This window comes from Ovis aries, chromosome X (assembly GCF_016772045.2).
Source record: "Ovis aries strain OAR_USU_Benz2616 breed Rambouillet chromosome X, ARS-UI_Ramb_v3.0, whole genome shotgun sequence".
In the NCBI taxonomy this organism is placed as follows: domain Eukaryota; kingdom Metazoa; phylum Chordata; class Mammalia; order Artiodactyla; family Bovidae; genus Ovis; species Ovis aries.
This window is the reverse complement of record NC_056080.1, coordinates 113677848-113705381: the sequence shown is the minus strand read 5'-3', so window position 1 is coordinate 113705381 and position 27534 is coordinate 113677848. Positions and strand designations below refer to the sequence as shown.

Here is a 27534-nt window from a genome sequence, read left to right as displayed (position 1 = left end):
ATGGTGTGAAGAACGTGAGCTAAGTCCCAACTCACCAGCTGTGTGATCCTGGTTGAACCTGTTTTCTCATCTGTCAAACAGTGAGAAACAGAACTTTTTCCCCTTTTTAAGGGAATGGGTCCTGGAGTCCTTTGCTTGGTTTAAATTCTGCTCTTTTCATTTCCTTGACAAGTGACCTTGACAACTTGGTTAATCTCTATGAACCTAGCTTCCATTCTCTCATTTGTAAAATGGGAACAATGTAAGTACCTTCTCAGAGGTTGTGGGGATAAAATGGGAAAATGTGATAATGTATGGTACACTTAAAAATTTAAGAGAGTAGATCTCACATTTAATGTTCTTAGCACAATAAAATTGAAAAAATGTAAAACACAGTGCCTGGTACATGGTGAACACTCAGTGGATGATAGGTGTGATGACCGTGATGGTGGTGACGACTCATTTTATTATGACTACGTCTTTTTGGGTGAGCTTGTGAGGGAGCAAATGACTCAGCAAACAGGGGCCCACCATGGGGTGCTACAGGCTCTCAGTGAGGATGGCTCAGAGCTGGGGACTCTGGGTGCAACATTGGTGGTAATAACTGTCACAGGTCACCCTCACACTTGGTGCTCCCACCTGGGGGACTCCTCAGCCGGGTGCCCTTGCTCAACACTCTGCCCCAGAGTTCTCCTTTTCTCCTCCCCTTGGTGCTGGCCCCAACTTTCTGGGACCACCTTTGCAAGTCCCCCAGCATGGGGCTCCCCTGGTCCTGTCCACAAAGCTACAACTTTTACCACAGGAGGTGGTTGGCTGGGCGTGGCATGCATGCGAATCCACATACACGCACGCATGCTCACTTGCACCTTCTCAAGCACATGTGCTCCCTAACTGAGCTTCTGGGAGCCTCACATCCCCACCCCCACCTCACCTCCTCCCCTTCCGCCCCCACCACAAAAGCCACAGGTAACAGTAGTCCCCGGCTGCACAGCAGACAATGCAAAACCCACAAGCAGGCTTCATTGCCAGGCTGTTTCAAGCTTTTAGCAGGATGTGAGCCCAGGTGGCTAATGGTTCAGCTGGCCAGGGACAGCCCTTCCCTATCCTCCCTCATGCTCCAGCCGCTGGTTCGGCGAACCTGGAAAGGGCTAGCAAGTAGGCTAGGGCATTCTGCACGGTACCAAGGGGCAAAAGATCTGGACTGCTGATCCATTCTGGCCCCACCATTTTCCCACCAAACAGTGTGTCCTCAGGCAGGTCTTACCCCACTGGGAACTCAGTTCTCCTATCTGTAAAATGGGGAGACCAGATTTCATGCACACAGGTTAATGATCACTCAAGGATGCTGGAGGATTTTTCAGCATGGTCCCAGGGCCTGTGCTTTGGAAAGCTCACTGGGTGGCCAACGTGCTGGGAAGTCTGGGGTAGTGATTGGGTAGAGTTGCTCAGGTTGTTCCCAACTTCGACTAGGGCCATATTCCAGAGTCCTCTCCTACCCCTTGGGCAGATTCCTATGGCTTAACTCCCCATGCTGTCGGTAGGAATGAAACCCATCCAGGGTTTAGGAGTGATGGGCTTACACATGGGTGGGTAGAGGGGCTGGTCTGTCTGACCCTGGAGTGGCAGTAACACAGCCAAAGGCCTCAGCCACCATCTCTTCCTCTCCCTCCAGGGGCGCAGCAGCCTGGAGGCAGCAATTGTTCCTTCAGCCTGTGGACTGCAGCCAGGAGGCCACTGCAGGGTCAGGGCCAGGGCAGGAGGCCAGAGGCAGCCTCAAGGGTGCGGGAATACCCACAAGTCAGGAGCCAGTGTATGTCAGGCTGTATCCAGCAGGTGTGACAGAGTGGGACTCTCACAGGGTCTTGGAGCTCCTGGGAGGTAGGGTGCTATCTTGTATTGGTCTTTTGAAGTGGGGGAGGAGGTGGGTCTGCCAAGTCAGTGGCTGGTCTGCTGGATTCATAGGAGGAAAGGGGACCACCTGGCTCTTGTATCCAGGGGCTAGGGGTTGGGAGCTGAGGGTGAATGTCCCAGCCTGAAGGTCGGAGTGTAGGGCGGAGAAGGGGTTTGGGGAGGTGCTGACAGTGACCAAGAAGCCCCACACCCCTAGGGCTTGGTTCCGGAGGAGGAGGCTGAGGGCAGCGGTGGTTTCTAGGCAATGGGTTGGCGGGGGCTCTTGGGGCATGGGTGTTGTGGGGCGAGGGGAGTTGAGCGAGAGGGTCAGGAGGGGAGTCTCAGACACTAGACACTCCAGCCTAGGATAGCGAGAGCAGAGACTGTCACCAGAGGGGCCAAGGAGGTGGTGGGCCCCGCCCTGGCAGTCAGGGGCTCTGTGTGCCGCTGTAGCCAGGAGAACTCCTCCTGAAGCTGGCGGCGCTGCAGCTCCGGGCCCACCTTCTCACGGATTATTTGGTAGTAGCGGTTCAGGTACTGGAGCTGCAAGACATAGGAGGGGTGAGGGCTTCACAGGCCAAGGTGTGGGAGCTTGGTGCCAGCTTGGCCCAGGTCCCCAGCCATCCTCAGGTGATCAGGGGAGGGATGCCCAGTGTGAGCCTATAGATGCCACCCGTGTGGACCCTCCCAAAGTGAGGGAAGGGGCAGAGGGTCTTAGGGTAGGGGGAACAGAGGCAAGAGAGGGCCAGGGCCAGGGAGAAGGCAGTCACTGGCTTGAGGGCTGGAGATAGACAGCGCCGAGGGGTGCCCGCTCACCTGCTCAGAGGACAGCAGGCTAACATCAATGAGGTTCCGATCGTAGGGCACCAAGGACACCACTTCAAAGGTCAGGTAGGTCCCTGGGTACTGGGGGACCCACAGGTAAAGGAGGAAAGCAGGAAGTGAGCAAGGCTAGACGGAGAGAGAGAACACTCCACCCAGAAGCCCGGGGCACAGGGAACTGGCCTTGTCAAGCCTGAGCCCCCACAGTGCCCTTGGCCACCCCTGTGTCCACCACTTAGCCACCTGCCTTTGGTGCTTCCCTCATGATTCCTGAAGTTTAGACTTAGGCCTATATTTCTCAGATGTAGAGATCTAATTTCCATCTCTACATCTCTCTATCTGTCTATCCGTATCTCTGTTTCTATCAATTGATGTATCTATGGAGACAAGCATAAAGAAGAAATAGCCCATAATTCCCATCTCCCAGAGAGCTCTTGCATGTATGTGCTTAGAAAATTCAAACTACAAAAAGAGACTCAATAAAAATGGAAAGATTCCTCCTTGCCCGGTTTCTTTCCTGAAAACATTTTTGGCATATATAATATATATACAAGTATATGCTAAAAAAATTCAAGCATAATGGATCCTACTAGACACTTTCCTGCACCTTCCCCAACACTGTCCCCGCCCCCCATAGTAAACTTAGGAGAGTGCTCCATATTAGCACAGGAAGGTCGACCTCCTTCTTTTTAAGGGCCCATAGTATGTGGATGATAATTTATGTAACCAATGATGGATATTTGGGCTGTTTCCATTTTTTTAAACTATTACTGTGAATGCTACAATCAACATCATCATATAAACATCTTTATACAAAAGTGGCATTTGGGGACTATAGCCAGAAGGTACACATCTGGCAGTGGGAAGGCAGAGACAAAAAACACAGGCACTTTTAGTATAAATTTTGATAGATATTATCAAACTGCCTTCCTGAAAGTTTGTAGGTATTTGTACCTACCCAAGCAACGTATGAGAGTGTCATTGTCCCCACAAACTCACAAGCACTGGGTATCATCAAAGTCTTTCGCTTTTGTCTATCAGGTGGTACTCCATTGTCACTTTGATTTATATCTTTTTAACAATAAAGTTGAGCATCTTTTCGAATTTATGGGCCATCTGTGTTGATTTTAGTTAATTGCCTCTTTATGTCTTTTAATCATTTTTTCTTTCTTCCTTAGTTTGGTCTTACTAAATTTTTTTTAAGTCGCTCAGTTGTGTCTGACTCTTTGCGACCCATGGACTGTAGCCCACCAGGCTCCTCCATCCAAGGGATTCTCCAGGCAAGAGTACTGGAGTGGGGTGCCATTTCCTTCTCCAGGGGATCTTCCCGACCCAGGGATTGAACCCAGGTCTCCCACGTTGCAGGCAGATGCTTTAACCTCTGCGCCACCAGGGAAGCCTTTCCCTTTTCCAGAGGATTTTCCCAACCCAGGGATCAAACCCAGGTCTCCCGCATTGTAGGTGGATTCTTTACCAGCTGAGCCACAAGGGAAGCCTGGTCTTACTGATTTTTTAAAAGCTTGTGGTAAAAGGACATCCCCCCTTTTTCAGATATACGTGCTATACTTATCACACATCTTTTGACCTCATTTTGGCATTGTTCCCATATAGACGTTCTTTGTTTAACTGAGTCAGAGTTATAAAGGCCCCTTTCTGCCCTGGGATTATAAATGAATTCATATAGGTTTTCTTCTAGATCTTTTATGGTTTCACCTTTAAACCTTGATCCATTTGCAATTTTTTTTAGAGTAACAACGAGGTTCTTCAGTTTAATTCCCCCAACCAAATGATTAGCCATTTGTCTCCCCTGCCCAGTGATCAAACAATCTCTCTTCTTGACTGTTTTGAGGCAACAGCTTTATAGTAAACTAAATTCCCATCTCGTTTTATAGAAATTAGAGGGTCTATTTCTGGACTAACTATTCTGTCTCACTGTTCCATCCGTCTTTCCCATCTCTGCTGTCTTACTGTTTTAGTGATGGCAGCTTTGTAGTGTGGGCTAGTATCTGCAAGAGCTAGTTTCCCTTATTGTTCTTTTCCAGAATTATCCTAGCTACTGAGCTATCTTTGCATGTTTATCTTTACAAATAAACTTTACCATCATTTTGTGAAGTTACAAAAGCATCCAGTTAACATTGAAATTGTGGTTGTCTTGAATTTGTAGATTAATTTAGGGAGAAATGACATCTTCATAATATTGAGGCTTATTTCCAGAGAGCACCGTTTACTTAAATCTTTTTTTAATGTCCCTCAGTAGAGATTTTCTGCACATAAGTCTTTTAAAGTTTATATCTAGGTATTTTATCTTCTTGGTTGTTATTATACAGAATCTTTATAACTAACAAGCTCCCCTGGTGCTTATTATGTGCATGGAGAACCAATGATTTAGGGCAGGGCTACTGATTCATTTGGTTCAGAGTGAGACCTGGGCATTGGCTTGAAAAAAAAACACAAAACTCTAGATGATTCAAATATTCTAATGTGCAAACAGGTTTGAGAAACTGTTTTATGGAATTATTCTGGTGCTAAGGAAGACTCTAAAGAAATTCATGCCCATACACTGAGTTCTCCTTTGACCTTCCTCACCCCTGATGCAGCCCAAAGTCCCTGCCACGCTGTCTACCCCTCCAGCCTGTCTTTACCTTGGTCTTTGCTTCTACCACAAGGGCCACATCTTCCAGACGGATCCCAAATTCTCCATCCAGATAGTAGCCAGGTTCTGGGAGACAGAAGAGATGCTGGTGACATTAGGTAGGGGGAAGACCCAAGCCCAGGTTTCCTGTACTGAATGAGGAGTGGCAGTCCCACCACTTGCTAGATGTTAGAAGGGGCTTGGTGTTATGGTGGGACAGCCTATTTGGGACTGGGGAGGTGGGTGAGGGAGTACAGCAGTGGAGTCTGGGCGGGCCTGTGTGGGATTGTGCTCCCTGAAGGCTGGCATTTGCTAGAATGAAGTCGTGGAGGAGTCCGAGAACCGTACCAATGGAAGTGAACATGCCCTTGGCCATGGCAATGTTGCTGGACTGGAATCCCACTGGCCCTGCAAAGGGAGAGAGGGAGAGGCAAGGCCAGCGTCAGCTCTCCTGCACTCGCCAGCATGGCATCTAGCAGGCTCCATGGCATCTGGCAGGTTCTGGGAAAGTGCAGGTAACTGGATACCCCCAGCAGCATGCATCCACTGTCCTCGTCTACCAGTGACTGGTCGGCTCTGGCTATTATTTCTCTGGGGTCTAGGCCAGTCAGCCACTGTGTCTTGACCTGCCTCTCTTCTTTCTGGACCCATCCTGGATGCCAGTTGGAGTGGCCAACTGCCAGCATTTCTCACTTACCCTGTGGAGCACCAACTTCCCACCAGCTGGGTCCCCTGGCCTGGGTCACTGCCCCTCCACGGGTCCCAGTCCTTTCCATACCTGTGAAATACTCTGCCTCTCTCATAAGAGGGGAGACTGCAGGGGAGTGCCAAAGAGATACCTACACTCGTGCACACATAGGAAGTTGCCAATGCCATGGCCTGTCCCGTGACCATAATTGAGCCCAACATCCCACAAGGCTTTGCGGGCAAAGGCCTCCACCATTCGTCCTGGAAGAGAGACGACCTCCAGTCAATTGGCTGGATGCCACAGTATTGGCTTTGCCCCTTCTGGCTAACTTTTCCCAGACTAACCACCAGGATGGTGCATGAGGAGAGGGGACCGAGAGGCAGGTAGGCATGCCCTGTCTCCAGTCTATTCTATGTTGTACCCATTACCTGGACCTCCCCATGTGTCAAGACACCTGCTTCCTCCCAGAATCCTCCCATGACTGCTGCAGCACACTGAACACCCCTGCCTCTGAGCTCAAGGCCTGGCTCTCCCACTAACCCTCTGTGTGATCTTGGGCAAGTGGCTTTCTCTCTCTGGGCTGGACTGGATCTATACAGTGGAGGGGGTGATGACCTAACCCCTGCCCCACTGGCCTCCCAGGGTCTGGCTGCAGTGGAATCAGGGCCTGAGGCTCTGGGTCCAGCCTGGTTTCCAAAACCCACCTGAAGTAGCAGCTGGGAAGACAAGTCTGGACAGGTCAATATTTCCTATCAACACGCGGGTGTATGCCTCCTGATGGAGAGAAGGTGACAAAATGTGCATGAGGCCTGAGTGGCTAAAAACTCATATGTGGGCCCAGGGGGATACGGGGGGACCCATGCATGCTTGTGTGTGGGCACACGGGTTCCGGAAGACGGCCAAAGGAGGCGGAGGGGCACCTGCCCAAAGCTGGGGCTTGGTCCACGTGGTTCCCTTTGGCTTGTCTAGGTGGGGGGTGAGCTGAGGCTGCGACAGTAAGGGTTTAGAAGGCAAACTCCGTGGGCTAGAATCCTAACATGGCCACTCACAAACTTGACCTTGATCAAGTGTTTTGAGCTTCTTTGTGCCTCAGTTTCGTGGTCTGTAATGGGATGATCATAGTACCAGCTCAGGTCGTTGGGAGGAGTGGGTAGACTTGTGCGTGTAGGGTGCTCTCAACAAAGTAAACGGGTCAAATAGAGGTCAGCGCCCCTCTGCCCTTATCATGATCACCCTTGAGTTTTCTTACGGCCTTATGATTAAGCTGAGGCCTAATAATGGGCAGGCCAGCCTTGCTCTGTTGGGGCTGTTACCTCGTGGAAAGAGAGAGGGAGGCATCTTCTCCCAGTCACTCCCTGTGGTGATGTGGTGAGTCCCCTTCACCCCCTCCCCACCGCCCCCACACACACAGGGCTTGTCATCTTGAGCATGACAGCCCGGGGTACTGGATCTATCTGCTAAACTGAGCTCCTGGAGGCCTGACCAGTGTTTGTTTTCTCTGTCTCTGTTTCAAGTACAATGTCTGAGCCACAGTTCACCTGCTGAATGCACGAATGTGGTCCCAGAGGTGCATAGACCGTGTCCCCACACCCACCCCTCATCGTTTCCTGAACAGTGAAGTCCCTTTCCACCTCTGAGACTATGCTGGTGCCAGTTTTTTTTCTCCTGGAATGGAATGCCTGTCTTCTTCCTTTCTGCTCAGCACAAGGCTAGGCTCAGACTGCACTAAATAAATATTTGTTCATTGAGTTTCTGAAATGGGATGATGTTAAGCTTGGGCTGAGGCCCTACCAGGGGCCTGAAGTATCTCTGGGGAAGTAGTCCGGGGCACTGGGTTTCCTGGTACTAATTTGCTGTGTGACCTATGGTAAACTACTTAACCTCCCTGGGCTTTAGTTTCAGACTCTATATAATCAAATGGCTCTTGCAGGAGTGGTTGCTTGGGTGTTCCTTGGGTGAGCATAGGCAGGGAAATCTGGTCTGATGCCTACCTTTTGGAAAGCTGAGGGGGTGCCCCAGTGGACTGTCCTGGTGACGTCTGTTGTCCCATCCCTGTGGAGAAGGACAATCATCAGGTCCAGCTCAGGTGAATACTTTGGGGTAGGGATCGTGGCCCTGTTCTTCTGGAGTGTTCACCACTGGGGTTTGAGTGGCAGGACTGGGATGGCGGTGGGGAAGGAGGCCAAGGGAAGAAGATGGCAGCCATGATGCAGTTCCCATCCTCAGCATGTGCGTCTGAAGGAGCTCTGCAAAGTCGTCAGGAATCCTGAGTCCCCACATACATCCTCCACCCCAACCCCACCCATTTTGACCAAAAGTTTCCTTGGGCCAGTTTGGCTCTAAAAGAAATGCTCCCTCCAGGCTTCCTGTGAGGCAGGAAGGGATTGTCCCACTCTTACAGATGGGGAAACTGAGAGATCATAACACTCTCACACATTCATACACTTATTTACTATTTACAGAATGAGGGATGCAGAACAAACCTCATTATCCCCATTTCATAGACGAGACAACTCTCCCTCGCTGGCCTCACGGAGGCTGGGCCTGGCTCAAGCAGTGGCTTTATACAGTTCTCTCCATTGTAAACATGAATCTGCCCCAGGGATTTGCTCAGTGAACCGAAGCTGCCAGAAGGCAAACAGTCTGACTGCCAACCACCACCTGCAGTCGTTACCCCAGAATGGCCCCTGCGGCCACCCCCGCCCCCAGGGAAGTGGGGAATGGTCCCAGGGCCTTTGGGACTCCAGCTTGGGAGCAGGTCACAGGATGTGGCTGACTTCTTCAGAAGGAGAGAAGAGGAAGTGAGGTGACCGTTTCCCTGGCCTCACCCTGCTTGAGCACGCCCCAATCCAGCAACACACCGAGAATTCACTTCCCCTTTGCACATCAGCCATCTCAAGTCTGCACTGCGCCATACTGGTGACTGCAAAGGCTGCTAGGCTGAACGCCCGCCAGGCTGGCTCCCAGTGAAGGGCCTTTGTCATTAGCACATTCACCACAGGATAGAGGATGGGAAATGATTCCTGGCTCTTGCATCAGTTCAGCACATCCCTTCCTTTCCCCCAAGTTTCCCAGAGTCCAACTGCTTCCCAGATGAGAAGGGAAAATCCTCCAGCCCATTTCAACTCAGCTCCTGTGTGAATGATTGGTCATACATTTGGAAGGAATGGGCTTAGCCTATTCTCATGGTTATCGTGGGCTTCCCTGGTAGCTCAGCTGGAAAAGAATCCGCCTGCCATGCAGGAGACCTGGGTTCGATTCGTGAGCTGGGAAGATCCCCTGGAGGAGGGCATGGCAACCTACTCCAGTATTCCATAACAGGGCTTCCCAGGTAGTGCTAGTGTTAAAGAACCCATCTGTCAATGCAGGAGACATAAGAGATGTGAGTTCGATCCCTGGGTCAGGAAGATCCTCTGGAGGAGGATATGGCAGCCCATGCCAGTATTCTTGCCTGCAGAATCCCATGGACAGAGGAGCCTGGTGGGCTACAGTCCATGTGGTCGCAAAGAGTCAGACATGACTGAATCGACTTAGCCCGTATGGCTATCATGTCTAGGTGTTCAGGTTGTGCACTGTACAAAAGTAACATATCTTAAAAAATGCCACTCACCAAATGGGTATATACTAATTTCAATGAGAGCACACAAGCAGACACGCAGATTGTGGAGTCCTGGAGCAGGGGACAGTGCCCTCCCACATAACCCTATCTGTGGCCATGCACATACTCAGAACACACACACGTCTACTCACAAACATATCCCATGCTGATGGTAGTGCCTTGTCCCAGCTCTGCTGCTGGCTGTCCTCTGACGCTGCGTCACTCACCTGCCCGCTTCTCTTGAAGGTCCGATCCTGCCCCCGCTCCACGTGATGCGGTCACCTCACCAAGCACGCAGTGAGGGGCGGGGTGGGGGCGTGCACTGTGCTGTCGCGGCATGCAGGTTGTGTCCAGGGTATTTGGGTGAGAATATGGGGATACTTTTTGCACAGTCAAGCAGGGCAGTTGGGACTGTGTAATAATGTTTGGGCTTAAAAAAAAAAAACCTTTTACTTGCACAAGGGGAGTCTTTTCCTGATTTTTAGGCATTTGTGGGCAGCCGCACTTTTGGCCTCTGTCGGTTGCCCACCGGGCAGGGATTCCCACGTGTGAAAATGGACAGGCTACTTAAGCAATTCAATCCAGGCCTCTCCTTTCTCAGATGCAGAATCCATGCCCAGGAAGGGAAACCTTTGGCTGGCTCTTGTCTGAGCTGACACAGCCGGGCCAGGGCGGGGGTGAGGTGGAGTACATACCAATACTGTCCCCCAGAATCCAGCAGGTATATCTCGTCTGAGGACAGCTTGCGGTGCAGCTCTCTGGTGGGGCTGGGAAGGGCAGAGATGCTGAGAAAGGAGCAGCCTAACACTGAGCCAGGTAGGGAGGGGTCCTGAGTGAAAGCAGAGGAACCCCTTCCTCCCTGTGGGTTGGCTTTTCAGCTAACTCCCTTGGGGACGTCATCATCTCCCAAAGGGCCCTGGAAGATTAATGAACTTCTGCTGCTAATGTCCTCGGCACACATCTGTGTATCCTACATCTCCCCAGGCCAGGCCCTGGTCTCCAGGGAGGGAGAAAGGAAAGAGCCCTGAATGTGGGAGATGAGGAGGCCTTAGCGAGCACCCAGTCCAGCCATCTTTTACATCAGGAGGCCCCTCGGGAAAGCCATGAGGGAACTGGGCCTGGACCCAGATGCTCAGTCTAGGGCTTTCTCTAACTTCCTGCTGCCTCTAGGAGCAGACGGCCCCAAGAAACCAGGGCACAGGAAGGGAGGGAACTCAAGGGTGCGGCTGGAGAGCAGCAGTTGGTAGAGCTGAGGAATTCCTACCATGCTCCTCTCTAGTAGGGAGAGGGGGCTGGGCCAAGGCAGCTGAAGGCTTGGGGCCACCAGGAGAAGGAAGTCTGGGATAGGCTAAGCCAACCACTGGAGGGTCTCTGCCCTCTCCCAGTTTTGCCCTTGCCAGCCAGAGGCATCTGGTGAGCTTGATCACTCCCCTTCCCCAGTTTCATCAGGCTGGCTGCAGGTGTTTGTTTGCTATGGAGCCAAACATCTGCCCAGCCTATATCTGGGGGCCACCTTGGTTGGTTCAGGGAGAGTGAATGAGCCCTTCTTCCCCACGTGCTTGTGAGCTTTAAGAATTAAATAACTGACAGGAAGCAAAGGAAAAACATCCAGCAGCAGCCCCACCATCTGCCTTCCAGATCCTTCTGTCCTAAGTGCTCATAAAGTCCCAGCCTCCTGGGCAGTGAAATTACTCAAGTCTTTTAATTCAAAGGAGACTCCCAACACCTGACTAGGCTCTATTCCCCAGCCCCAGGTCCCACAGTGCTAAAGACCTCAAAGCTTAAATGTGGACTCAAATCCTCCACAGGGCCCCAGAAAATTCTTCCTCCTGAAGTACCTGTAGTGGGCCAGGGCAGCATTCAGGCCACTTGCAGAGATGGTTTCAAAACTGGATCCAGAGAAGAACTCCTCCTCTCTGGAAAGGACAAGGCAGGAATGGTCAATGAATGGGCTCAGGGACTAGGCTGGGCCCAGGAGAGCTAGCAAAGGCAAGTGAAAAGTCATGTTTGCCCCTCCCTTGGCCAGGCTCCATTTGGCTTTCCCAGTGCCACCTCCTGTCCTTTCCCAAGCCCTGACCTGTCACTTATAGACCACTCAAGGTCAGAGAAGGAAAGACTGCAGACACCAATTATTCCTCCTCCACCTCCATTTTACAGATGGGGAAACCAAAGTTTTGTGTCCCAAAGTGAGTTCCTAGTAAAGCAAGTGTGAAGAAACCTAGCTCCCTGTATCTGAAAACTCCCCCACCCCAGGAGCAGCTCAGCCTGATATTCTCAAGTGGTCCAAGGTCCTACTGGCCTGAGCCGGCCTCTCCTCAGAGGCCCGTGCCTGAAGAAGACACTAGGGGGCGCTGTTGGGTTGTGGCCCTTCTAGGTGCCCAGCTCTTGGCAGCGCTGGGGAATGTCATCCAATACCCCTGCCCAGCTTCCTGACCACTCAAGAACCTGTCCCTCCTTATTCCAGAGAGCCCTCAAATACAAGGAGGGTCTTCCTTCCCCAGTAAGTAAGAAGACCAGGCTCCCCTCCCTGCCCCCATTCCCACACTTAGCTGAAAAGGATGGCTGTGGTCATTCACCCTCGGAACTTCTCCAGTTGTTCTGCCCCAGAGAACTCATCCACGGTGCCTTGAGGCACATTCTTCTCCAGCCAGACCAAGTAGCGGATCACAGCCACAGCATCCCGCACCTGGAGCAGGACAAGCAGAAAGGCAGACTGAGGAACGGTCTCAGCTGGGGCTCCAGGATGCAGGAGATGTGGTGATTGCTCTGGGAGCTGAGCTGTAAAAACGTGAGGGTTTAACTGGCCATGTGACACTATTAAGGGATTCTTATTCATGTCTATATACATGATCAGAGTATGGTCATGTTTTAAAAAGAGTTCTTGTCTTGTCAGAGATACTGAAATGTTGCTAGAAGAAACAATGTGATAGATGGCATTTGCTTTAAAATCATCCAGCAGCAGAGGATGGGGAGTGGAGGTAATGACTGTGGGGTTGTAGAGGAAATGAGATTGGCCTTGAGTTGATGATTATCAAAGCTGGATGATAGTGATGGGGATCACTAAGCTATTTCCTCTACTTTTGTACATGCTTAACATTTTCCATATGTTTTTAAAAATGAGGCAACATATCCCAATTTTAACAGGAATATCCTGGTGGGCTGCAGTCCATGGGGTCGCTAGGAGTAGGACATGACTGAGCGACTTCACTTTCACTTTTCACTTTCACTCATTGGAAAAGGAAATGGCAACCCACTCCAGTATTCTTGCCTGGAGAATCCCAGGGATGGGGGAGCCTGGTGGGCTTCTGTCTATGGTGTCGCACAGAGTCGGACATGACTGAAGTGACTTAGCAGCAGCAGCAACATCCAAAGGGGCAAACCATCTTCTCCCCAGGGTGAAGAAATTATAAAAGCTAACATATTTAAGACTTGGAGTGTGCCAGGTGGTGGTATTAAAAGCTATATATATATTTAATATATATAAATATATAACTGTATTTATACACATAGAACTCTATAATTATTATATAAGTATCATATATTTACATAATTATTATATATTTATAGGTATATTTTGCACATATACATAGATGTATATAAATGCAAATATGTACAAAGTGAAAAAGTGAAGTCGCTCAGTTGTGTCCAACTCTTTGCGACCCCATGGACTATAGCCTACCAGGGTCCTCCCTCCATGGGATTCTCCAGGCAAGAGTACTGGAGTGTATACTGTATATATTTAGGGCTTCTGAGGTGGTGCAGTGGTAAAGAACCTGCCTGCCAATGCAGGAGATGCAAGAGATGCAGGTTCAATCCTTGGGTCAGGAAGATCCCCTGGAAGAGGAAATGACAACCTACTCCAGTATTCTTGCCTGGTGGGCTACAGTTCAAGGAGTTACGAAGAGTCAAACCCAACTGAGTGATTAAGCATGTACATGTTGTATATATTTATATTATGTATTACAATTAATATATTTAAACATATTATTTATTATTTATACTATATAATGTAGAGAGAGATTTATCTTTAATTATCATAACAATCCTCTGCTGCTATGATAGTTACATAGTTACAGCTATGATCCTCATTTTACAGAGAAGGTAACTGAGGCCCAGAGAGGTGAAGTGACTTACCTAAGGTCACACAGCTAGGAGGTGGCTAGAGGAACTAGGATTTGAACTCAGACACTGTAGCTCTGGGGCTTAGGTTATAAACCGCTGAACCAAGCTGTGAGTGAGGGGGTGGAGCATAAGTGGGTGTCCAGGAATTTGGTGTCCACGTCTATGTTTCACTAAGGGCCTTCTTGAGGCGCCTCGTGCATGGTCTCCTTTCTAACCCATCAGACTGGGAGCGCCCCAGAGGCCTGTGTGTCTGCCTGCCCATGGACTTACATGACTGGCCCTGAGGAGGGTTTGCTCCTTGCTGTTTTTCACCGCCTTGGTTACCATCACTGGGGAGTAGGTGTCTTCTATGAGCTTCTCCTGTGAGGAGCAGAGAGGAGATGGTCTGGGAGCCCTGTCTAGGGCATGGTGGGGTTTGAAAAGGATTAGCAGGAAATCCTGGCTGAGATGAGAGCTGCCGTTTCCTGGAGTGGCAGTGCCCTTCCTGTGTGTGCTTTCTGACTATGCAGGGCTTTCCTTGTCTTCTCTGTCCAGCCTAACCTTCCCTCTCTCCCTCCCTCCCTTGCTTCCTCCTCCCTCCCTGGATCCCCACAGTGCTCTGGGATGGATGCAAGCCTGGCCCTTGCCAGTTGTGGGCTGTTCGGACAAGTCTATTTCCTGCACATCTCGTATCATAACAACTGCCACTTACTGAGAGCCTGCCCTGCTGCAGGCACTGGGCTTTATATGCACTGTCTCCTTTTAAGCTCCTCAGAGCAATTCTTTTGAGGTTGTGACTCTTAGTGCCACTTTACAGGTGAGGAAGCAGAGGCCTGGACTGATGAAGTCACTCATCCAAGGTCCTGGCACAGTCGGTTCTCCGCCTCTCATCTGGTGACCTCAGAGCCTCTGCTCCCCCAGCCTCTGTGACAATGTCTGGGATCTCTGTGGACAATGTCCTGCTACTGCTTCTCCTGTCTCTTTCCAGGGAGGCCTAGAAGGAGACTCACTGTACCACTGCTGACTGACCAACTGCCAGAATGGACAAGGGGCTCTCCCCCTTTCCTTGTTAGATTGAGACTTATTGGGGCTCTTGGTGGGGGTAGGGGGATGGTGCCTGGCATGAGCCGGGGCCTGGCAAACCCACCTTGGGTATCAATTCATAGAGCCCATATGAAGTATAGCTGGTCCCGATCCAGATCTTCACGTCTCCTGAGGCGTAAGCCTGGACACTGCCAGAGACTTGGCTGTAGTCTTCGACTTGCACACACAGGGGACCGGTGCAGCCAGAGTTCAGGTACTGCAAGGTCTCTGAGCTAAAGCGACTCTTGTTTGCAAATAACCTGGGTGGACAGGGAAGACCGAGAGGGCCCAGAAGTCTCTAAGGGCAATGCAAAAGACCAGAGGCCCTGTGTTCCTGGAGGTCAGAGGTGGCCCACACCAGGCAACTGTGCAGGCCAGATTTGGAGTATGTAGGAACAAAGGTCAAAGGGGGTCAGGAAAAGGTGATCAGAGGCTTCCTAGAGGGTCCGGCAGGGGCAGGCACCTCACTTCTGGGAAGGCTGCAGGTCAGGGCTGTGAGGGGTTGGAGGAAGTCAATGACCTCAAGCCAAGGACAAGTCCTACCTGATGGAGGAGTCAGTGAGCAACGTGTAGGAATAGAAGAAGGGATTATAAGGGATGTCACTGCCACGCAGGTTGAAGAGCCCTGGGGAAGAGAATTGATGGGGCCTAGCTGAAGCTGACCTGCCTGAGGCAATTGCAAATGGCACCTTTTACCCTCTTGGCTGCTTTGGCCCCCAAAGATCCTCAGCAGCATGCCTACCCGTATCCTCTACCCCTGAATGTTTCTCAGTCTTTCTGGAGAGGGGCGGGTCTTTGAAGCACTAATGAGCTCTAGGGACTCTTTCTCCCAGGAAAAGCATATACCCAGCCAGTAGTCTGCGCAGGGTGTCAGTGGGCTTCCAGCCCAGAGCTGGGGTCGGGTGAGAAGCGCTGAGTCATGCTGGGACAGAGTGGGGCTGCATGGGGTGCTAAAGCTGGGCGTGTGAGCGCCCTGGACTCATGGCCAGGCGGTAAGAGGTGTTTGCTGGGCCTCCTCCCCTTCATGAGACAACAACCTCTACTGCTTTGGTCGCCTGGTCCTCCAGTGGCCCGTGGGCTGGCTCCAGATCACATGGGGCTTCCTGGTTTCCTTACTGGGTAGGCATAAGCTACTGCCCTCACCTCAGTTCCTACAGGTCAAGGCCAAGGAGCTCTCAGAACCCACAGGTACATGGTCATTGCTGCAGGGCCCAGGAAGCTTAGGGGTTCCTGGGCAAGCCAGGCCCTCCCTGTACCCACAGATCTATACTCACAGGCTGTCTCATCCAGTGCAGATAGAAGGACAGCAGTTGGGGCCTCAAGATGCTTCTGCATCTGGCTGCGGATGCCAGCTACTTTCTCCTGCCAGGTGCTCCCTGGAAATGAAAGAGCCCAAAGAAAGCATGAGTGACCTACCTTCTCTTTGCCACTCTGTTCCTGAGAGGGCTCCCTTTAGGGCAATCGTTCTCCATTCCTTTAAAAAGCAATAGAACCCTTTCTTTAATCAGACTCTTACTTGTGTAGTCAGTAAGGACATGGGGCTCTTGATCCAGACTGTTTGGGTTCAAATTCCAGCTCTGTGATTACTTGCTGGGTGACCTTGGGAAAATTACTTAATTGCTCTGTGCCCTATTTTGCACATCTGTAAAATGGAGATGGATTATAATAATAGTGTCTACCTCAATAGAGTTGTGAGGGTCGAATTAACTAAGATTTGTAATGTATATAGAATGGTGTCTTGCCGTATAGAAAGTCCAGTATAACTTTCTGAGTAATAAATAGGCATGCAGAAAAGAGATCAGCAGAGCAGCCTGAGGTGAAGAGCAAACAGATAGGGCTTGCCCATGTTTAATCCTCTTCTCTGTGGTAACCCCAGCACTTACTAAAGCCACTTGGGTCTGAGCTAAACACTCTGCGTACATTGTTTTAATCCTTACTTGGCCCATCTTACAGATAAGGAAATTGAGGCTTTAGAGAGGTAAAGTGATTTATCTATGGTTTTTCATAGCTGGCAAGGGGTGGAACTGAGACTTGACCCCAGGTCTGTTTGACTACATGGCTTGCACTCTTACTGGTACAGACAATGGATGACCTTGCTAACTTTGTTAGTCTCCACCTTGTCCTTAAACTCTGTGTCACAGACCTGTCCTTTTGGAGATGCTTGTATACTGGTTCTAGGACTTTGGTTTTCATCTTTTTTTCTTGCTCCCTGCAATCCCTCTAAAGAGTCTGCCCCTCTGCAGGGCCAGGAATTTGCTGGCAGAAGATCATAAGCATGAAGAGTTCTAGCTGGGCTTGGAGATTAGCATAAATAACATAATTCAATTTAAAAAATCTTTATGCAAACAGGTAAAACTATTCAACAAGAACCAAAGCTTTGGGTGTAATACTGTTTTTTAAGGTTGATTCTATTTTACTGTGGTAAAATGCACATACCATGAAATGTATCATTTTAACCATTTTAAAGTGCACAACTCAGTGCCTTTAAGAACATTCACGAGATTGTGCAACCACCAGCACTAATTCCAGAACATTCTCATCATCCCAAAAGGAAACCCTGCCCTCCAGCTGTCCCTCTCATTCGTTTCTCCCCCCAGCTCCAGCAACCACTGATCTGCTTTCTGTCTCCACGGACTTGCCTATGCTGGATATTTTACACAGATGGAATCATACAACATGGGGCTTTCGCTGGCTTCTTTCACTTAGAATGATGTTTTCAAGGTTCATGGATGTGATACATTTTCGAGACAACAAATGAAAGGCAACTTCAATGGCTGGATACACAGAGGTATCTTTGAGTAACTACTTTTCATGCTCTTTACTTCATCCCCTTTAAAACCTGTGAGTGACTGGAGAGAAAGTCTCTCTTATAAGCTTAGAAAGACTCTGTTCTTGGGCTACCAGGCCAAATTCTTGCTCTGCGTGGCCTTTCCTTGAAGACTAACAGCCTGCAATGGCTTGGTTTCCTTTCACTTGTGGGAAGTGATAAAACCCATGTGAATTCTTTCCCAGCCCCTGGAAGGTTTTCCCTCTTTATCCCCTCCTCTTCCTGATGGAACTGCAGCCTTCCTTATCTGAATGGGATGAGTTTTATTTATGATGGAACTGTCTTGGATAGCAAGTTTCTTTAAAAACTGTGTCAAGCAGCAGAAAGATTCTGCAAGTTACATCAGAATGGATAAAGAAAATTGGACCCAATTGCGACTTGTTTCATCAGACCCAAAATTTTGAAATTTCTCTCCTGTTTTCCAGATTCCTTTCCAAACAAGAAGTGTACGTAGACCTGTGTATGGAAATGGGCCTCTCAGATTGCCCAGTGTTCCCAGGAATTCAAGTCAAGGGCTTGTATCAGAATTCCTAGGAAGGTAGGGAGTGGTGGTGGTCAAGACACTGATTCATAATCAGCAGCCTGGGTCCTGTCAGGAGCTTAGTTACTACTTACAAGAATCATAGAGCATACTGTTCTCTTATGACATATTTAGATGGTGTCAGTGGGGTCAAGATTTTTGATGTTAGAACTTTAGGGGGTCAGTTAACTTTCCTTTGTGGTTTGGCCAAAACTTGAATCTTAATCTGTGCCACAGATTGACCTTGAGTTTAGTTTATGCTTGCTTTGTCCACACCAGCCCATCTGACCCCAGCCATCTTACATCTGAATTCCTCATCACAGGAGGGCCAGAAGTCAAGGTCTGAATGATTCAATACAAAGCAGTCTTCAGTACCAGAGAAGCAACTCATGTTTTTTTCTCTCTGCAAAGGGGTAGGGATTTTTTCATCATTCTCTGACTCCCTTGTTTCCTCCCTTCCTGTTCCCTCCTGCTTTAAATCGTAACACTCTTTATTCCAGCATTTTCTAAGTATGGTCTGAGGACCCTCTGATTCAGATTCTCTGAGGAGAGGGGGCCTAGAAACCTGCATGAAAGGTGCACATGAAACCATTGCTTTGGAACGTCTTAGGATGAATTTTTCAGCCAAAGGAGCAGCACTGCGGTCGGTGCTGCTTCAAGCTGGGAAAGAGGACGAGCGTAGGAAATTACCTGTGAATGCCTCCTGCAGGGCATAAATGGGCTCACTTGGCACTGGAGGCCTCTCTGACCCCCACACCAGGTCCACAAGGTTGACGGGGATGGACAGCAGCTCTCTGTCAGAGACTTGTAGGGCCTTGGCATAACTCTCCCAGGAGTCTACAGAGACAGGAAGGAGTTTAGACTTCAGGAAAAATTGTGACTAAGGCAAAGTTAGCTCTTGTCCCCTCTGTCTCTCATTCCACTCCTACAGCCTGGCTGCCAGAGCCTGTCCAAGCAGTCTGAACCTTCTGAGCTCTGCCCTTTCACCTTCTTCCTTCACTTTTCAAAGCTCAGTTGTCCTGAGCCCACCCTAATGCTGTCCACAGTCAGCTGGCTAAGCTCATCTTTTTAAGTGTCAATGGCTGTGGGGCCCTCTTTTCGGTCCTGTCTGCATGCCACAGCCCAAAGGAATGCTGAGGTTCAGGCCACTGGAAAGGCTGGCAGAGAAACCAGGTCTGAAGTAGGAGCCTCCCACTACATATTCTTGAGGACGCCACCTTTGGGGGCAGGCTGGCCAGTGGTGGGGGCACCAGGGCTCGAGGAGCCATGTTCCTAGAGGGGAGAAGAGGGGACTGTGCTGCTTCTTCTTTTTATTTATTTTCTGGCCATGCCACACACCATGCAGGATCTTAGTTCCCAGACCAGGGATTGAACCCATGCCCCTTGCAGTGGAAGTGCAGAGTCTTAACCACTGAATTACCAGAGAAGTCCCAGGGACTGTGCTTCTTTACTCAGAAACCCTTCCAACTCCTCTAACCCTTCCAAGCTGCCTTCCAGAAGAGGGCTCTCAAGTGATTCTAGTGCCCCGATCAGTAGAGTCCCAGGGTATAGAGGATGGTTGTAGGTTGAAGACCATCTTAGCCTACTCATTGATTAGGTCTTAACAACTCCCTGAATCTTCTAGTTTGGGTCTCTGCACTCCTGACTTTTAAAAAACTCTATTCTTTTAAATGTCTTTTCATTACACAATCCCGGAATACAGCCTTGTTGCAAAATACTCTGCAACCACAAGTTCAAACATTCTATTTTTAGAGTCCCCCTGCACCTCCTTCTGCCAGGATGGGTTTCTTTACATCCCGAGGGCCTGAGTCTCCCTCGCTGGTGTGTACACACACACTGGAACTGAGGGAAGAACGTACTGATGGAGAAGAGGAAGGGGTCGACGCCCACACGTGCTCCAACAGGAATCTCAGTGAGGAGCCAGGTGACGATGGGAGTGGTGCCAACTGAGAGAAAGACAAGAAGGTACACTGAGGTTACCACAGCCCTCCAGCCAGGCTTCTGTCTGTGACAGTCCTGTCAGGTCTGTCCTCCATGATATCCGTCTCAAAGGTTAGGGATGGCTCCAAATTTCCCAAGCTCCTCACAGCAGCCCAGAATGGCCTTGCAGGTACCCCCTCACCTGTACCTTCCCCAGGAATCTCCTACCTTCCTTATGAAGCTCCCAGTTGCAGTCCATCTGCCGCTCAGCCTGGGTCCAGTAGCGGCTGTCGGTCCAGAGAGAGGCTTTCCCCATGGTCACCACCGCGACTCCTGGGGCAGAACAGAGACTCTTGGAGGGGAGGGCGACAGTGCAGAGCATGGCTTTAGTTAGCACATGCGTGATGCGGTAGTCTCTGACAGTGTCACAAGGGGCCTCTAGAAAGAGTTTCTCTCCTCCCTTGGAAGGAAGTGAGCCAGGAGATGTTAAAGAGAGTGTTGGGGGGAAGGCTGATGTGGACACTAATCCAGGGGCTTTGCTGAGGACAGGCAAAGAAGCCAAACCTGGTGACTTTAGCAAAGAGAAGGACCAGTGATAGGCAAGTCCAGGCAGCTAGAAGCCCAGGGAAGGGATGTTTAAGCATCAGTAAGAGAAGCTTAGGTTTCACTCAAGGAGCCAGGGTCAGGGTGAGAGGCCAATTCCGAAACCAGTACCCTAGAAAGGGTCTCTATGTTTGTGTCTCATTGGATCACGTGAGGTGATGCTGTCCATAAAGGGACCAGCAAAGTAAAACTTTGCCCCCATATGAGCCATCGGGTGAAAGAAATCAGTGGCTAGATATAGAGGTAGCAACTGACCCAGAAATGGAGCCCAGGGAGTGTGAGGCTGGGCCTGGCTGTGGCTGAGGCCGTGAGCACAGGAAAGAAGTCAGGAGGGCCATTTGCCTCGTGCAGAAGTGTGGCTGGTCGGCTTTAAGATGTGCCCTGGTGACCCCTTTAGGAGTGATGGAGGGGAGACAGAGAGAGTAGCAGGGGCCTCTGGACACTAAATCCTGGGGTCCTGGTTGCTAAGAATTAGTCACACTAGGGCCTCTCTGACCACTCTTGGTCTCCCAACAGAAGCAATGAGGGGCAGGTAATAGCTGTTACCTGCAGACCCTGTAAAGCCTGTAATCCATGCACGCCTCTGGTCATATTCACCAATGTACTCGCTCTAGGAAATCAACAACACTGTCATTAGTCTCCTTCATGGAGTCACACCCCACCTGGAAGGCCCCCAACCACATCCCAGTTGTTTCTGTCTAGTCAGAATCAATCAGTCCTACAAGCCTGAGCTCACTGGACACCTCTTCCAGGAAGCCCTCTGGAACTCCCCCAGCTCTCAGGATCTTCCCGTCCTTTGAACAACTGTATTTCTTGGCATCAAAACCCCACAGTCCTGCACTGGATTGTTTTGCCAAGAAGTTTTGTCTCCCCAGCCAGGATGCAAATTCTCTACAGTTGGGATCATGCCTTTTTGTTCTACTGGTTCTCCCCTGCAATAGTCCTCCTCCCCAGTCTAGCACAGTAGAATGGGTCTATCATAAATAACTTCTGCAGAGAGCTTTACACATTATTGCATTTTGGTCCCCATAATTCTTGGAGACAGATCTCATTATTCCCATTTTGCAGTAGAGAAAACTGAGGCTCTGAGAAGTTCAGATCCTTACCTAAGCTTCTTAGCCCTTTTCAGCAGGTGGGGAAACTAATTCAAGTAATGATATTGACTCTAAAAATGCCTTCTCTTCCAACTGGGTTGGTGCTGGCAGGGTGAATGGGGTGGAGGCTGAGCCAGGGTGGGCAAGAGTGGGATGGCTGGGCAGCTCTGGTTCAGACAAGCATCTTCCCTGACTACTCCCCCTCTTCCAGCCTGTACCTCATACTCTTGGACGTGTGATCATTTCAGCACTCCATCCATCAGCTGATGGGAAGGGCTGAGCCAGAAGGCATCTCAGGGTTCCTCTAATTCAATTTCCAGCCTATATTCTAACCTTCTAGGGCAGGGGTATCCTAAACATTCATTCTGGATCCACCATCTAGGAACTGATCAAAATTGTTCTGAAGTTGTTTATAGTTTCATGGCCTGAGGTCAAGAAAACTGGGCAATGTCTTCTGTCCTATGTAAAGGAATACATTGTTTCAGTTGCCCTAAAACACCCGTGTCCAGGTTACCCACTTCCCTTTCCTTTGCCTGTCAAACCTTTTCTCTGTCTTCCATCTTCTGAGTCTCAACAGTCCTGTTTGTGGCCTGGGTAGCAGAGAGGGTGGGGGTTGGGGAGAGGAGTCATCCCTCACCATGTGGGCATCCGTGTCGGGGACGATGTAGGCAGAGAGATTATGGATGTACATCTGCTGGCGGAGGGCTGTGAGCTGCGCTGTGGTATTGACCGCAGTAACTGGAAGGTACTGACAGGTGACAGGAAGACAACAAGACATACACACACACACACACACTGCTTTGAGAAAACGATGGATGCAGGGGCCTCCAGCCTCCCTTTAGGTAGGGGTTGGGGGTGCATAGGCTGAGCCAGCCTGGCCAGAGATGGGGCAGCAGCGGATGTTATGGATTATTCTAGATTAAGGTGCTTGGATAGAGGTGTTTGCAAGTTTGGAAAGGGACTTTCTGTGACAGTGATGAGACCTGAGGTGGGGAGGGGTGGGTAAGTACTGTAGGGGTCTGAGCCCAGGCACTGGGCCAGGCCAGGGGATGGTCCCTCTTTGGATACCAGTTTAGCAAATAAACATACAGGATGTTCACCCAGTCACATTTGAATTTCAGGTCAACAGTGAATCATGTTTTAGTATAAGGAAGTCCCATGTACTATTTGGGCATATTTATATTAAAAACATGATTCACTATCTGCAAATCAGATGTAATTGGGCTGTCCTGTATTTCACCTGGCAGCCCTACCTTGTTAACGGTTATTTGATCTTAAAAAGTGTGGGTTTTCTGTTTGGTTTTGCTTTCTACTCAAGGACACATCCGTGTTGGTTGTAATATTAAAGTGCCCACCGACCTGCCTGCCCCACGGGTCACATACAGTGGGCACGGCACGCACACGTGTCCCATGTCTTGAGACTGTAGTGACCTGCAGGCAGGCCCATGAGCCCTCACGTCTGGGCTGCTCCTGCCCAGGCAGCTCTTTCGCACTCTCATTTAGCTGTGGAAAGAACTGCTCTGGTCTCCAAGTAGGAGCTGACGACCGTTCGGCTCCAATGTGCTGGGCCTTCTCACCAGTCTTCACACCCGAGGCCTCCCTTTCTTGACCTTCCGCTGGCTCTTCTAGCCCTCGGTCTTCCGCCCTCCTCCCAGTTCCTCCAGAACTGTTGTTTTCTTTCCTCCCTTCCTGCTGGCCTCTGCCTAGCCTTTAGGCTAGCTAGGGGCCTCTCGCCTCCTTACCGCCCCTCCTCCCAGCCCCTCCCTCTCCCAGGGGCTGCCCAGGCCCAGGCCTGGAGGGAAGGCTAGATAGCCTGCCTCGGGAATGGCTGAGAGGGCGGAATGGGGCGGATGTCAGACACCTGAGAATGAGCCGCCCGCCCCGGGGGAGGTTAATCAGAAACTGTGGCCCCTGAGTCCGGAAATCGGGAGGAAGGCTGGCAGAGGGCGAGGCTAGCAGCTGGGCCCGTGGGGGATGGGCAGGAAGGTGGGAGCGGTGGGGCGGGGCGAAGGGAGGGCCTCACCGGAGGGCTGATGGCACAGTTTCTCACATCTTCTCTCTGGTCCAGTGACTTTGGGTGGCCCCAGGCATAAACTAGAAACCGGAGAAAAATCCAGGGTCACTCGGAGACCATATAAGTCCTAGACAGCACGGGGACATGTTCCCTCAACCCCCCTCTGAACCCCAGCAGAGCCGCCATCCTTTGTAGCACTGAGATGCTGTCCAACTCTACTTGAGGATAAAAATAATCACATTTCATAGGAAATCAGGCTGAATTGCATGGCACTCTGGGTCACAATCAAAGAAACCTGTTTCATTGACAAGTGATTGCCACCTTTGGATGGGTTTTAGTGCTCATTAAATCAATTTTTCCCTTCTAATCTAATTGGGTCTTTTCAGGGTCTACCAAACTGGAAAAGTTGTGTGTAAATTAAATTTTTGTAATCAGATTTTCCCTTAAATGCTCTAGAGGATCTCACTAAATAATCACCCCACCTTCGCTTTACCCTTCTATAAATCTAATTATATATATATTGGGTTTACTTAAATTCAAGGCCCACTTATACCATTTCTTACACTCCAAATCACTGCGGCTCATTCCAGGCCACAGAAGACAAGCAATCCCAGGCTGACATCGTCCCCTGGTGGGGTAAGGTGGGTTAGCATTTAAAGAGCTCCTACTGTGTGCTAGACACTGAACTGTGCTACTTATCTATATAGTATTAGATTACAGCCCCATCTGCTGTAACAAAGAAACCTGAATGAACTTTTTGGCCAACTCTATATATCATCTGATAACTTGCAACAACCCTGTGCGTTGGGTCTTATTGTCTGCTTTCTACAGAGGAGGAAGTCGAAGCCCAGATATGTTTAGTTACTCACCCAAGTTTTGCCACAGTGAGTCTGTGGCAGAGCAGGAATTTGAAACTGGGCCATCTGAGTACAAAAGAGCCAACCATGGAAGGCTGGTGTCCCAGAAGGGACAGAATGTATGGAGCCTTAGTTTCCATTTGAGGCTCTGCCACCAGCTTCCCTTGTAGCTCAGTCAGTAAACAATCTGCCGCAGTGCAGGAGACCCGGGTTCAATCACTGGGTTGGGAACATCCCCTGGAGAAGGAAATAGCAACCCACTCCAATATCCTTGCCTGGAAAATTTCATGGATAGAGGAGCCTGGTGGGCTGTAGTCCGCGGGGTTGCAAAGAGTTGGGCACAACTGAGCGACTAACACTTCCTTATTTACTTACTTGAGGCTCTGCCACAAATTTGGTGTGTTCCAAGAAGAGTCGCCCAGTATTCATGGAGCAAACATTTCCTAAGTGCCTGCTGTGTGCCAGGTCCTGGGCTAGCTCCTGCAGCCTCTGGGCCTTCACACTCTGAAAGTCCAGTGGTCTCTGATAGGCCTTCCCTCCAGTCCCCCATGTTTTGGGGGAATCCTTTCTGAGTACAGAATTAGTACACCTGGGTTCTAACACTGTCAGTGCCACACCTGGCTGTCTCTCTCCGTCACATAAACTCAAGGAGGAGATAAGACCCACCCGTTGATTTCAGAAAGTGAATACTTGTTTCCATAGGAGCAGATCTGGCAAAATAGTGAGGCTAAAACACCTACATAAGAAGCAAGACACAGCCAACCTGTGTCCCTCTGGACACCCCAATTACTGTTGTCTGAGGCCTGGGCTGTGGCTCACAACGGCCAGCTCTGCAACCTGTGGTCCCTGGTACTGGGGAGGTGTCAGGAGCTGGGTACTGAATGAATGAGCAGGGACCTGCTGCCACAGAGCAAAGAGAAGGAGGCCTTCGTAAGGTCAGCGTGGAGTGGATGTGGAGGATGTTGAGCTGGGCACTTGACTGTGAACAAAGAGAACGAACAGGGCACCATAATGGTGACAAAGACCAAACTGTAGTTAGGCTCCTCCAAGCCGTCTCCTCCATTAGGTCTGGAGTTCCACCTCCATCCTGTCCTTACTGAGCCTGCATGCAGCAGCCTTAGCAAGAATGGTAAGTCACTTTAGAGAGAATCACTCACCTTTTGTATCTTATCAGCCTTGAAATCTGATCAAATTCCTCATCTCCCACCCTTGATATCTCATCACCCTGCCTTTAGCAAGAATCCTATGAAGTCAATTTAGTAAAAATTGCTTCACCCTTGATGTCTCCTCTTGGTAGTTTTACATGCACTGACCCTCTCACTCTGCTCAAGAAGTTCTCATCCATCTTTACTGTTTTCAGAGTTGAGCCCTTTGTCCCCTATTGCAGTGCCCCTATTGCAGTAGAGGGTTTCCTTGCTAGCTCAGTGGGTAAAGAATCTGCCTGCAATTCAGGAGACTTGGGTTTGATCCCTGGGTCAGGGAGATCCCCTGGAGAAGAAAATGGCAACCCACTGCAGTATTCTTGCTGGGAGAAATCCACGTACAGAGGAGCCTGGCGGGCTACAGTCCATGGGGTTGTAAAGAGTCAGACAGGACTGAGCAATTAACAATTTAGGGCCTCTCTGGTAACTCAGACAGTAAAGAATCCACCTGCAATGCAGGACACCCAGGTTTGACCCCTGGGTTGGGAAGACCCCCTGGAGAAGGAATTCCAGTATTCTTGCTACGGTCGCAAAGAGCTGGACACGACTGAGTGACTAACTTTTAGCTTATCGCAATAAAGTAAAAGTGAAGTTGCTCAGCCGTGTCCTACTCTTTGCAACCCCATGGACTATAGCCTACCAGGCTCCTCCATCCATGGGATTTTCTAGGCAAGAATACTGGAGGGGGGTGCTATTTCTTTCTCCAGGAGATCTTCCCGGCCCAGGGATTGAACCCAGGTCTCCCGCATCATAGGCAGACGCTTTACTGTCTGAGCCACCAAGGAAGTCTGGTAGTTGGACTATAAGTCCAATAGTCTTATTGCAATAGTTTTGAATAAAATCTTCCTTACTCTTTTAACAAGTGCCAGAATCATTTTTTCTTTAACAGGTGGGAATGGAAAGGTGCCAAACCAGACTTGAGATGGGTCTTGAGGGTCCCCAGGACTGTCCTGGGGTTCCTCTTGCTCAAGATAGAGAGGAATCAAGAAAAGAGAGACAACCTGGGCCCAGCCTTCATGCCAACCCTTTCTGAGCCCAGAGCGGGGAGGCCAGGGTGCACATACCACAGAGGAGGACAAGCCAGGGGTGGCTACCCCAGCGAGCCCAGGCCATGGGGTCTTCAGATGCTGGTGCTGGGTGGATGTAGGGTCAAGGGAAAGTGGACAAGGCTGTTTCCTTGGCCTCTTCCTCCAGGCCTTTCCGGGGCAGCAGCAGCCAGAGGGTGGGGGCTGGCAATGGGGAGGAGGTGTCCAGCTGGTGGATGGAGAGTCTTCCTCTGGCCTTTCGTTTCTGAGGATTCCAGGAGTCGGGCTGGGTGGAGAAGACTCAACTGCCCCAGGCAGCCTCTGTTGGCTTCCAATCATCCAGAATAGGGTAAGAGCCCGCCCCGGGGCAGAGTCCAAAGATCTGAGACAGAGGAGCGGCAGCTGGTCTCAATCAGCCTGCTTCTCCCAGCCCCCTCTTCAGCAGCCAGCCTCGGCCATTCCCGAATTCTGTCCCCCTCCCTCCTGCAAGCTGTTTCCCATTAGCTCCCCCACCCAGGCTCTGGCTACGGCCCCACTTTTGCTTCGAGATGGAGATGGATGTTTATCCTTCCGCCTCTTCTGAGCTGGCCTGACTCAGGAAAAGCCAGTGTCCTCTCTCCCCATTGCCTGCGAAGAGCCACAGCACCCTCAGGGGAGTTAGTTACGGCCGGAGACTGAC

At 50.3% G+C, this 27534-nt stretch overlaps 1 protein-coding gene across 2 annotated transcripts; it reads right to left on the bottom strand.

The window, feature by feature from the left end:
• Nucleotides 1-309: 309 nt before the first annotated feature.
• Nucleotides 310-27201, bottom strand: XPNPEP2 (X-prolyl aminopeptidase 2). Of its 2 annotated transcripts, XM_004022375.6 has the most exons (21): nucleotides 26895-27201; nucleotides 23781-23851; nucleotides 22395-22505; nucleotides 21210-21273; nucleotides 20289-20393; nucleotides 20000-20086; nucleotides 18831-18977; nucleotides 16068-16169; nucleotides 15337-15418; nucleotides 14858-15053; nucleotides 14002-14091; nucleotides 12186-12295; nucleotides 11448-11525; nucleotides 10305-10376; nucleotides 8003-8063; nucleotides 6716-6785; nucleotides 6167-6271; nucleotides 5672-5731; nucleotides 5334-5410; nucleotides 2686-2775; nucleotides 310-2412 (listed from the first exon to the last, which is right to left on the bottom strand). In XM_004022375.6, the coding sequence occupies exons 1-21, from the start codon at nucleotides 26941-26943 to the stop codon at nucleotides 2218-2220; spliced, it is 2022 nt and encodes a 673-aa protein (XP_004022424.1). In that variant the 5' UTR covers nucleotides 26944-27201; the 3' UTR covers nucleotides 310-2217. The 2 variants fall into 2 exon arrangements, with proteins under 2 accessions (XP_004022424.1, XP_060263576.1); XM_060407593.1 differs by lacking the exon at nucleotides 6167-6271.
• Between the last annotated feature and the right edge of the window lie 333 nt (nucleotides 27202-27534).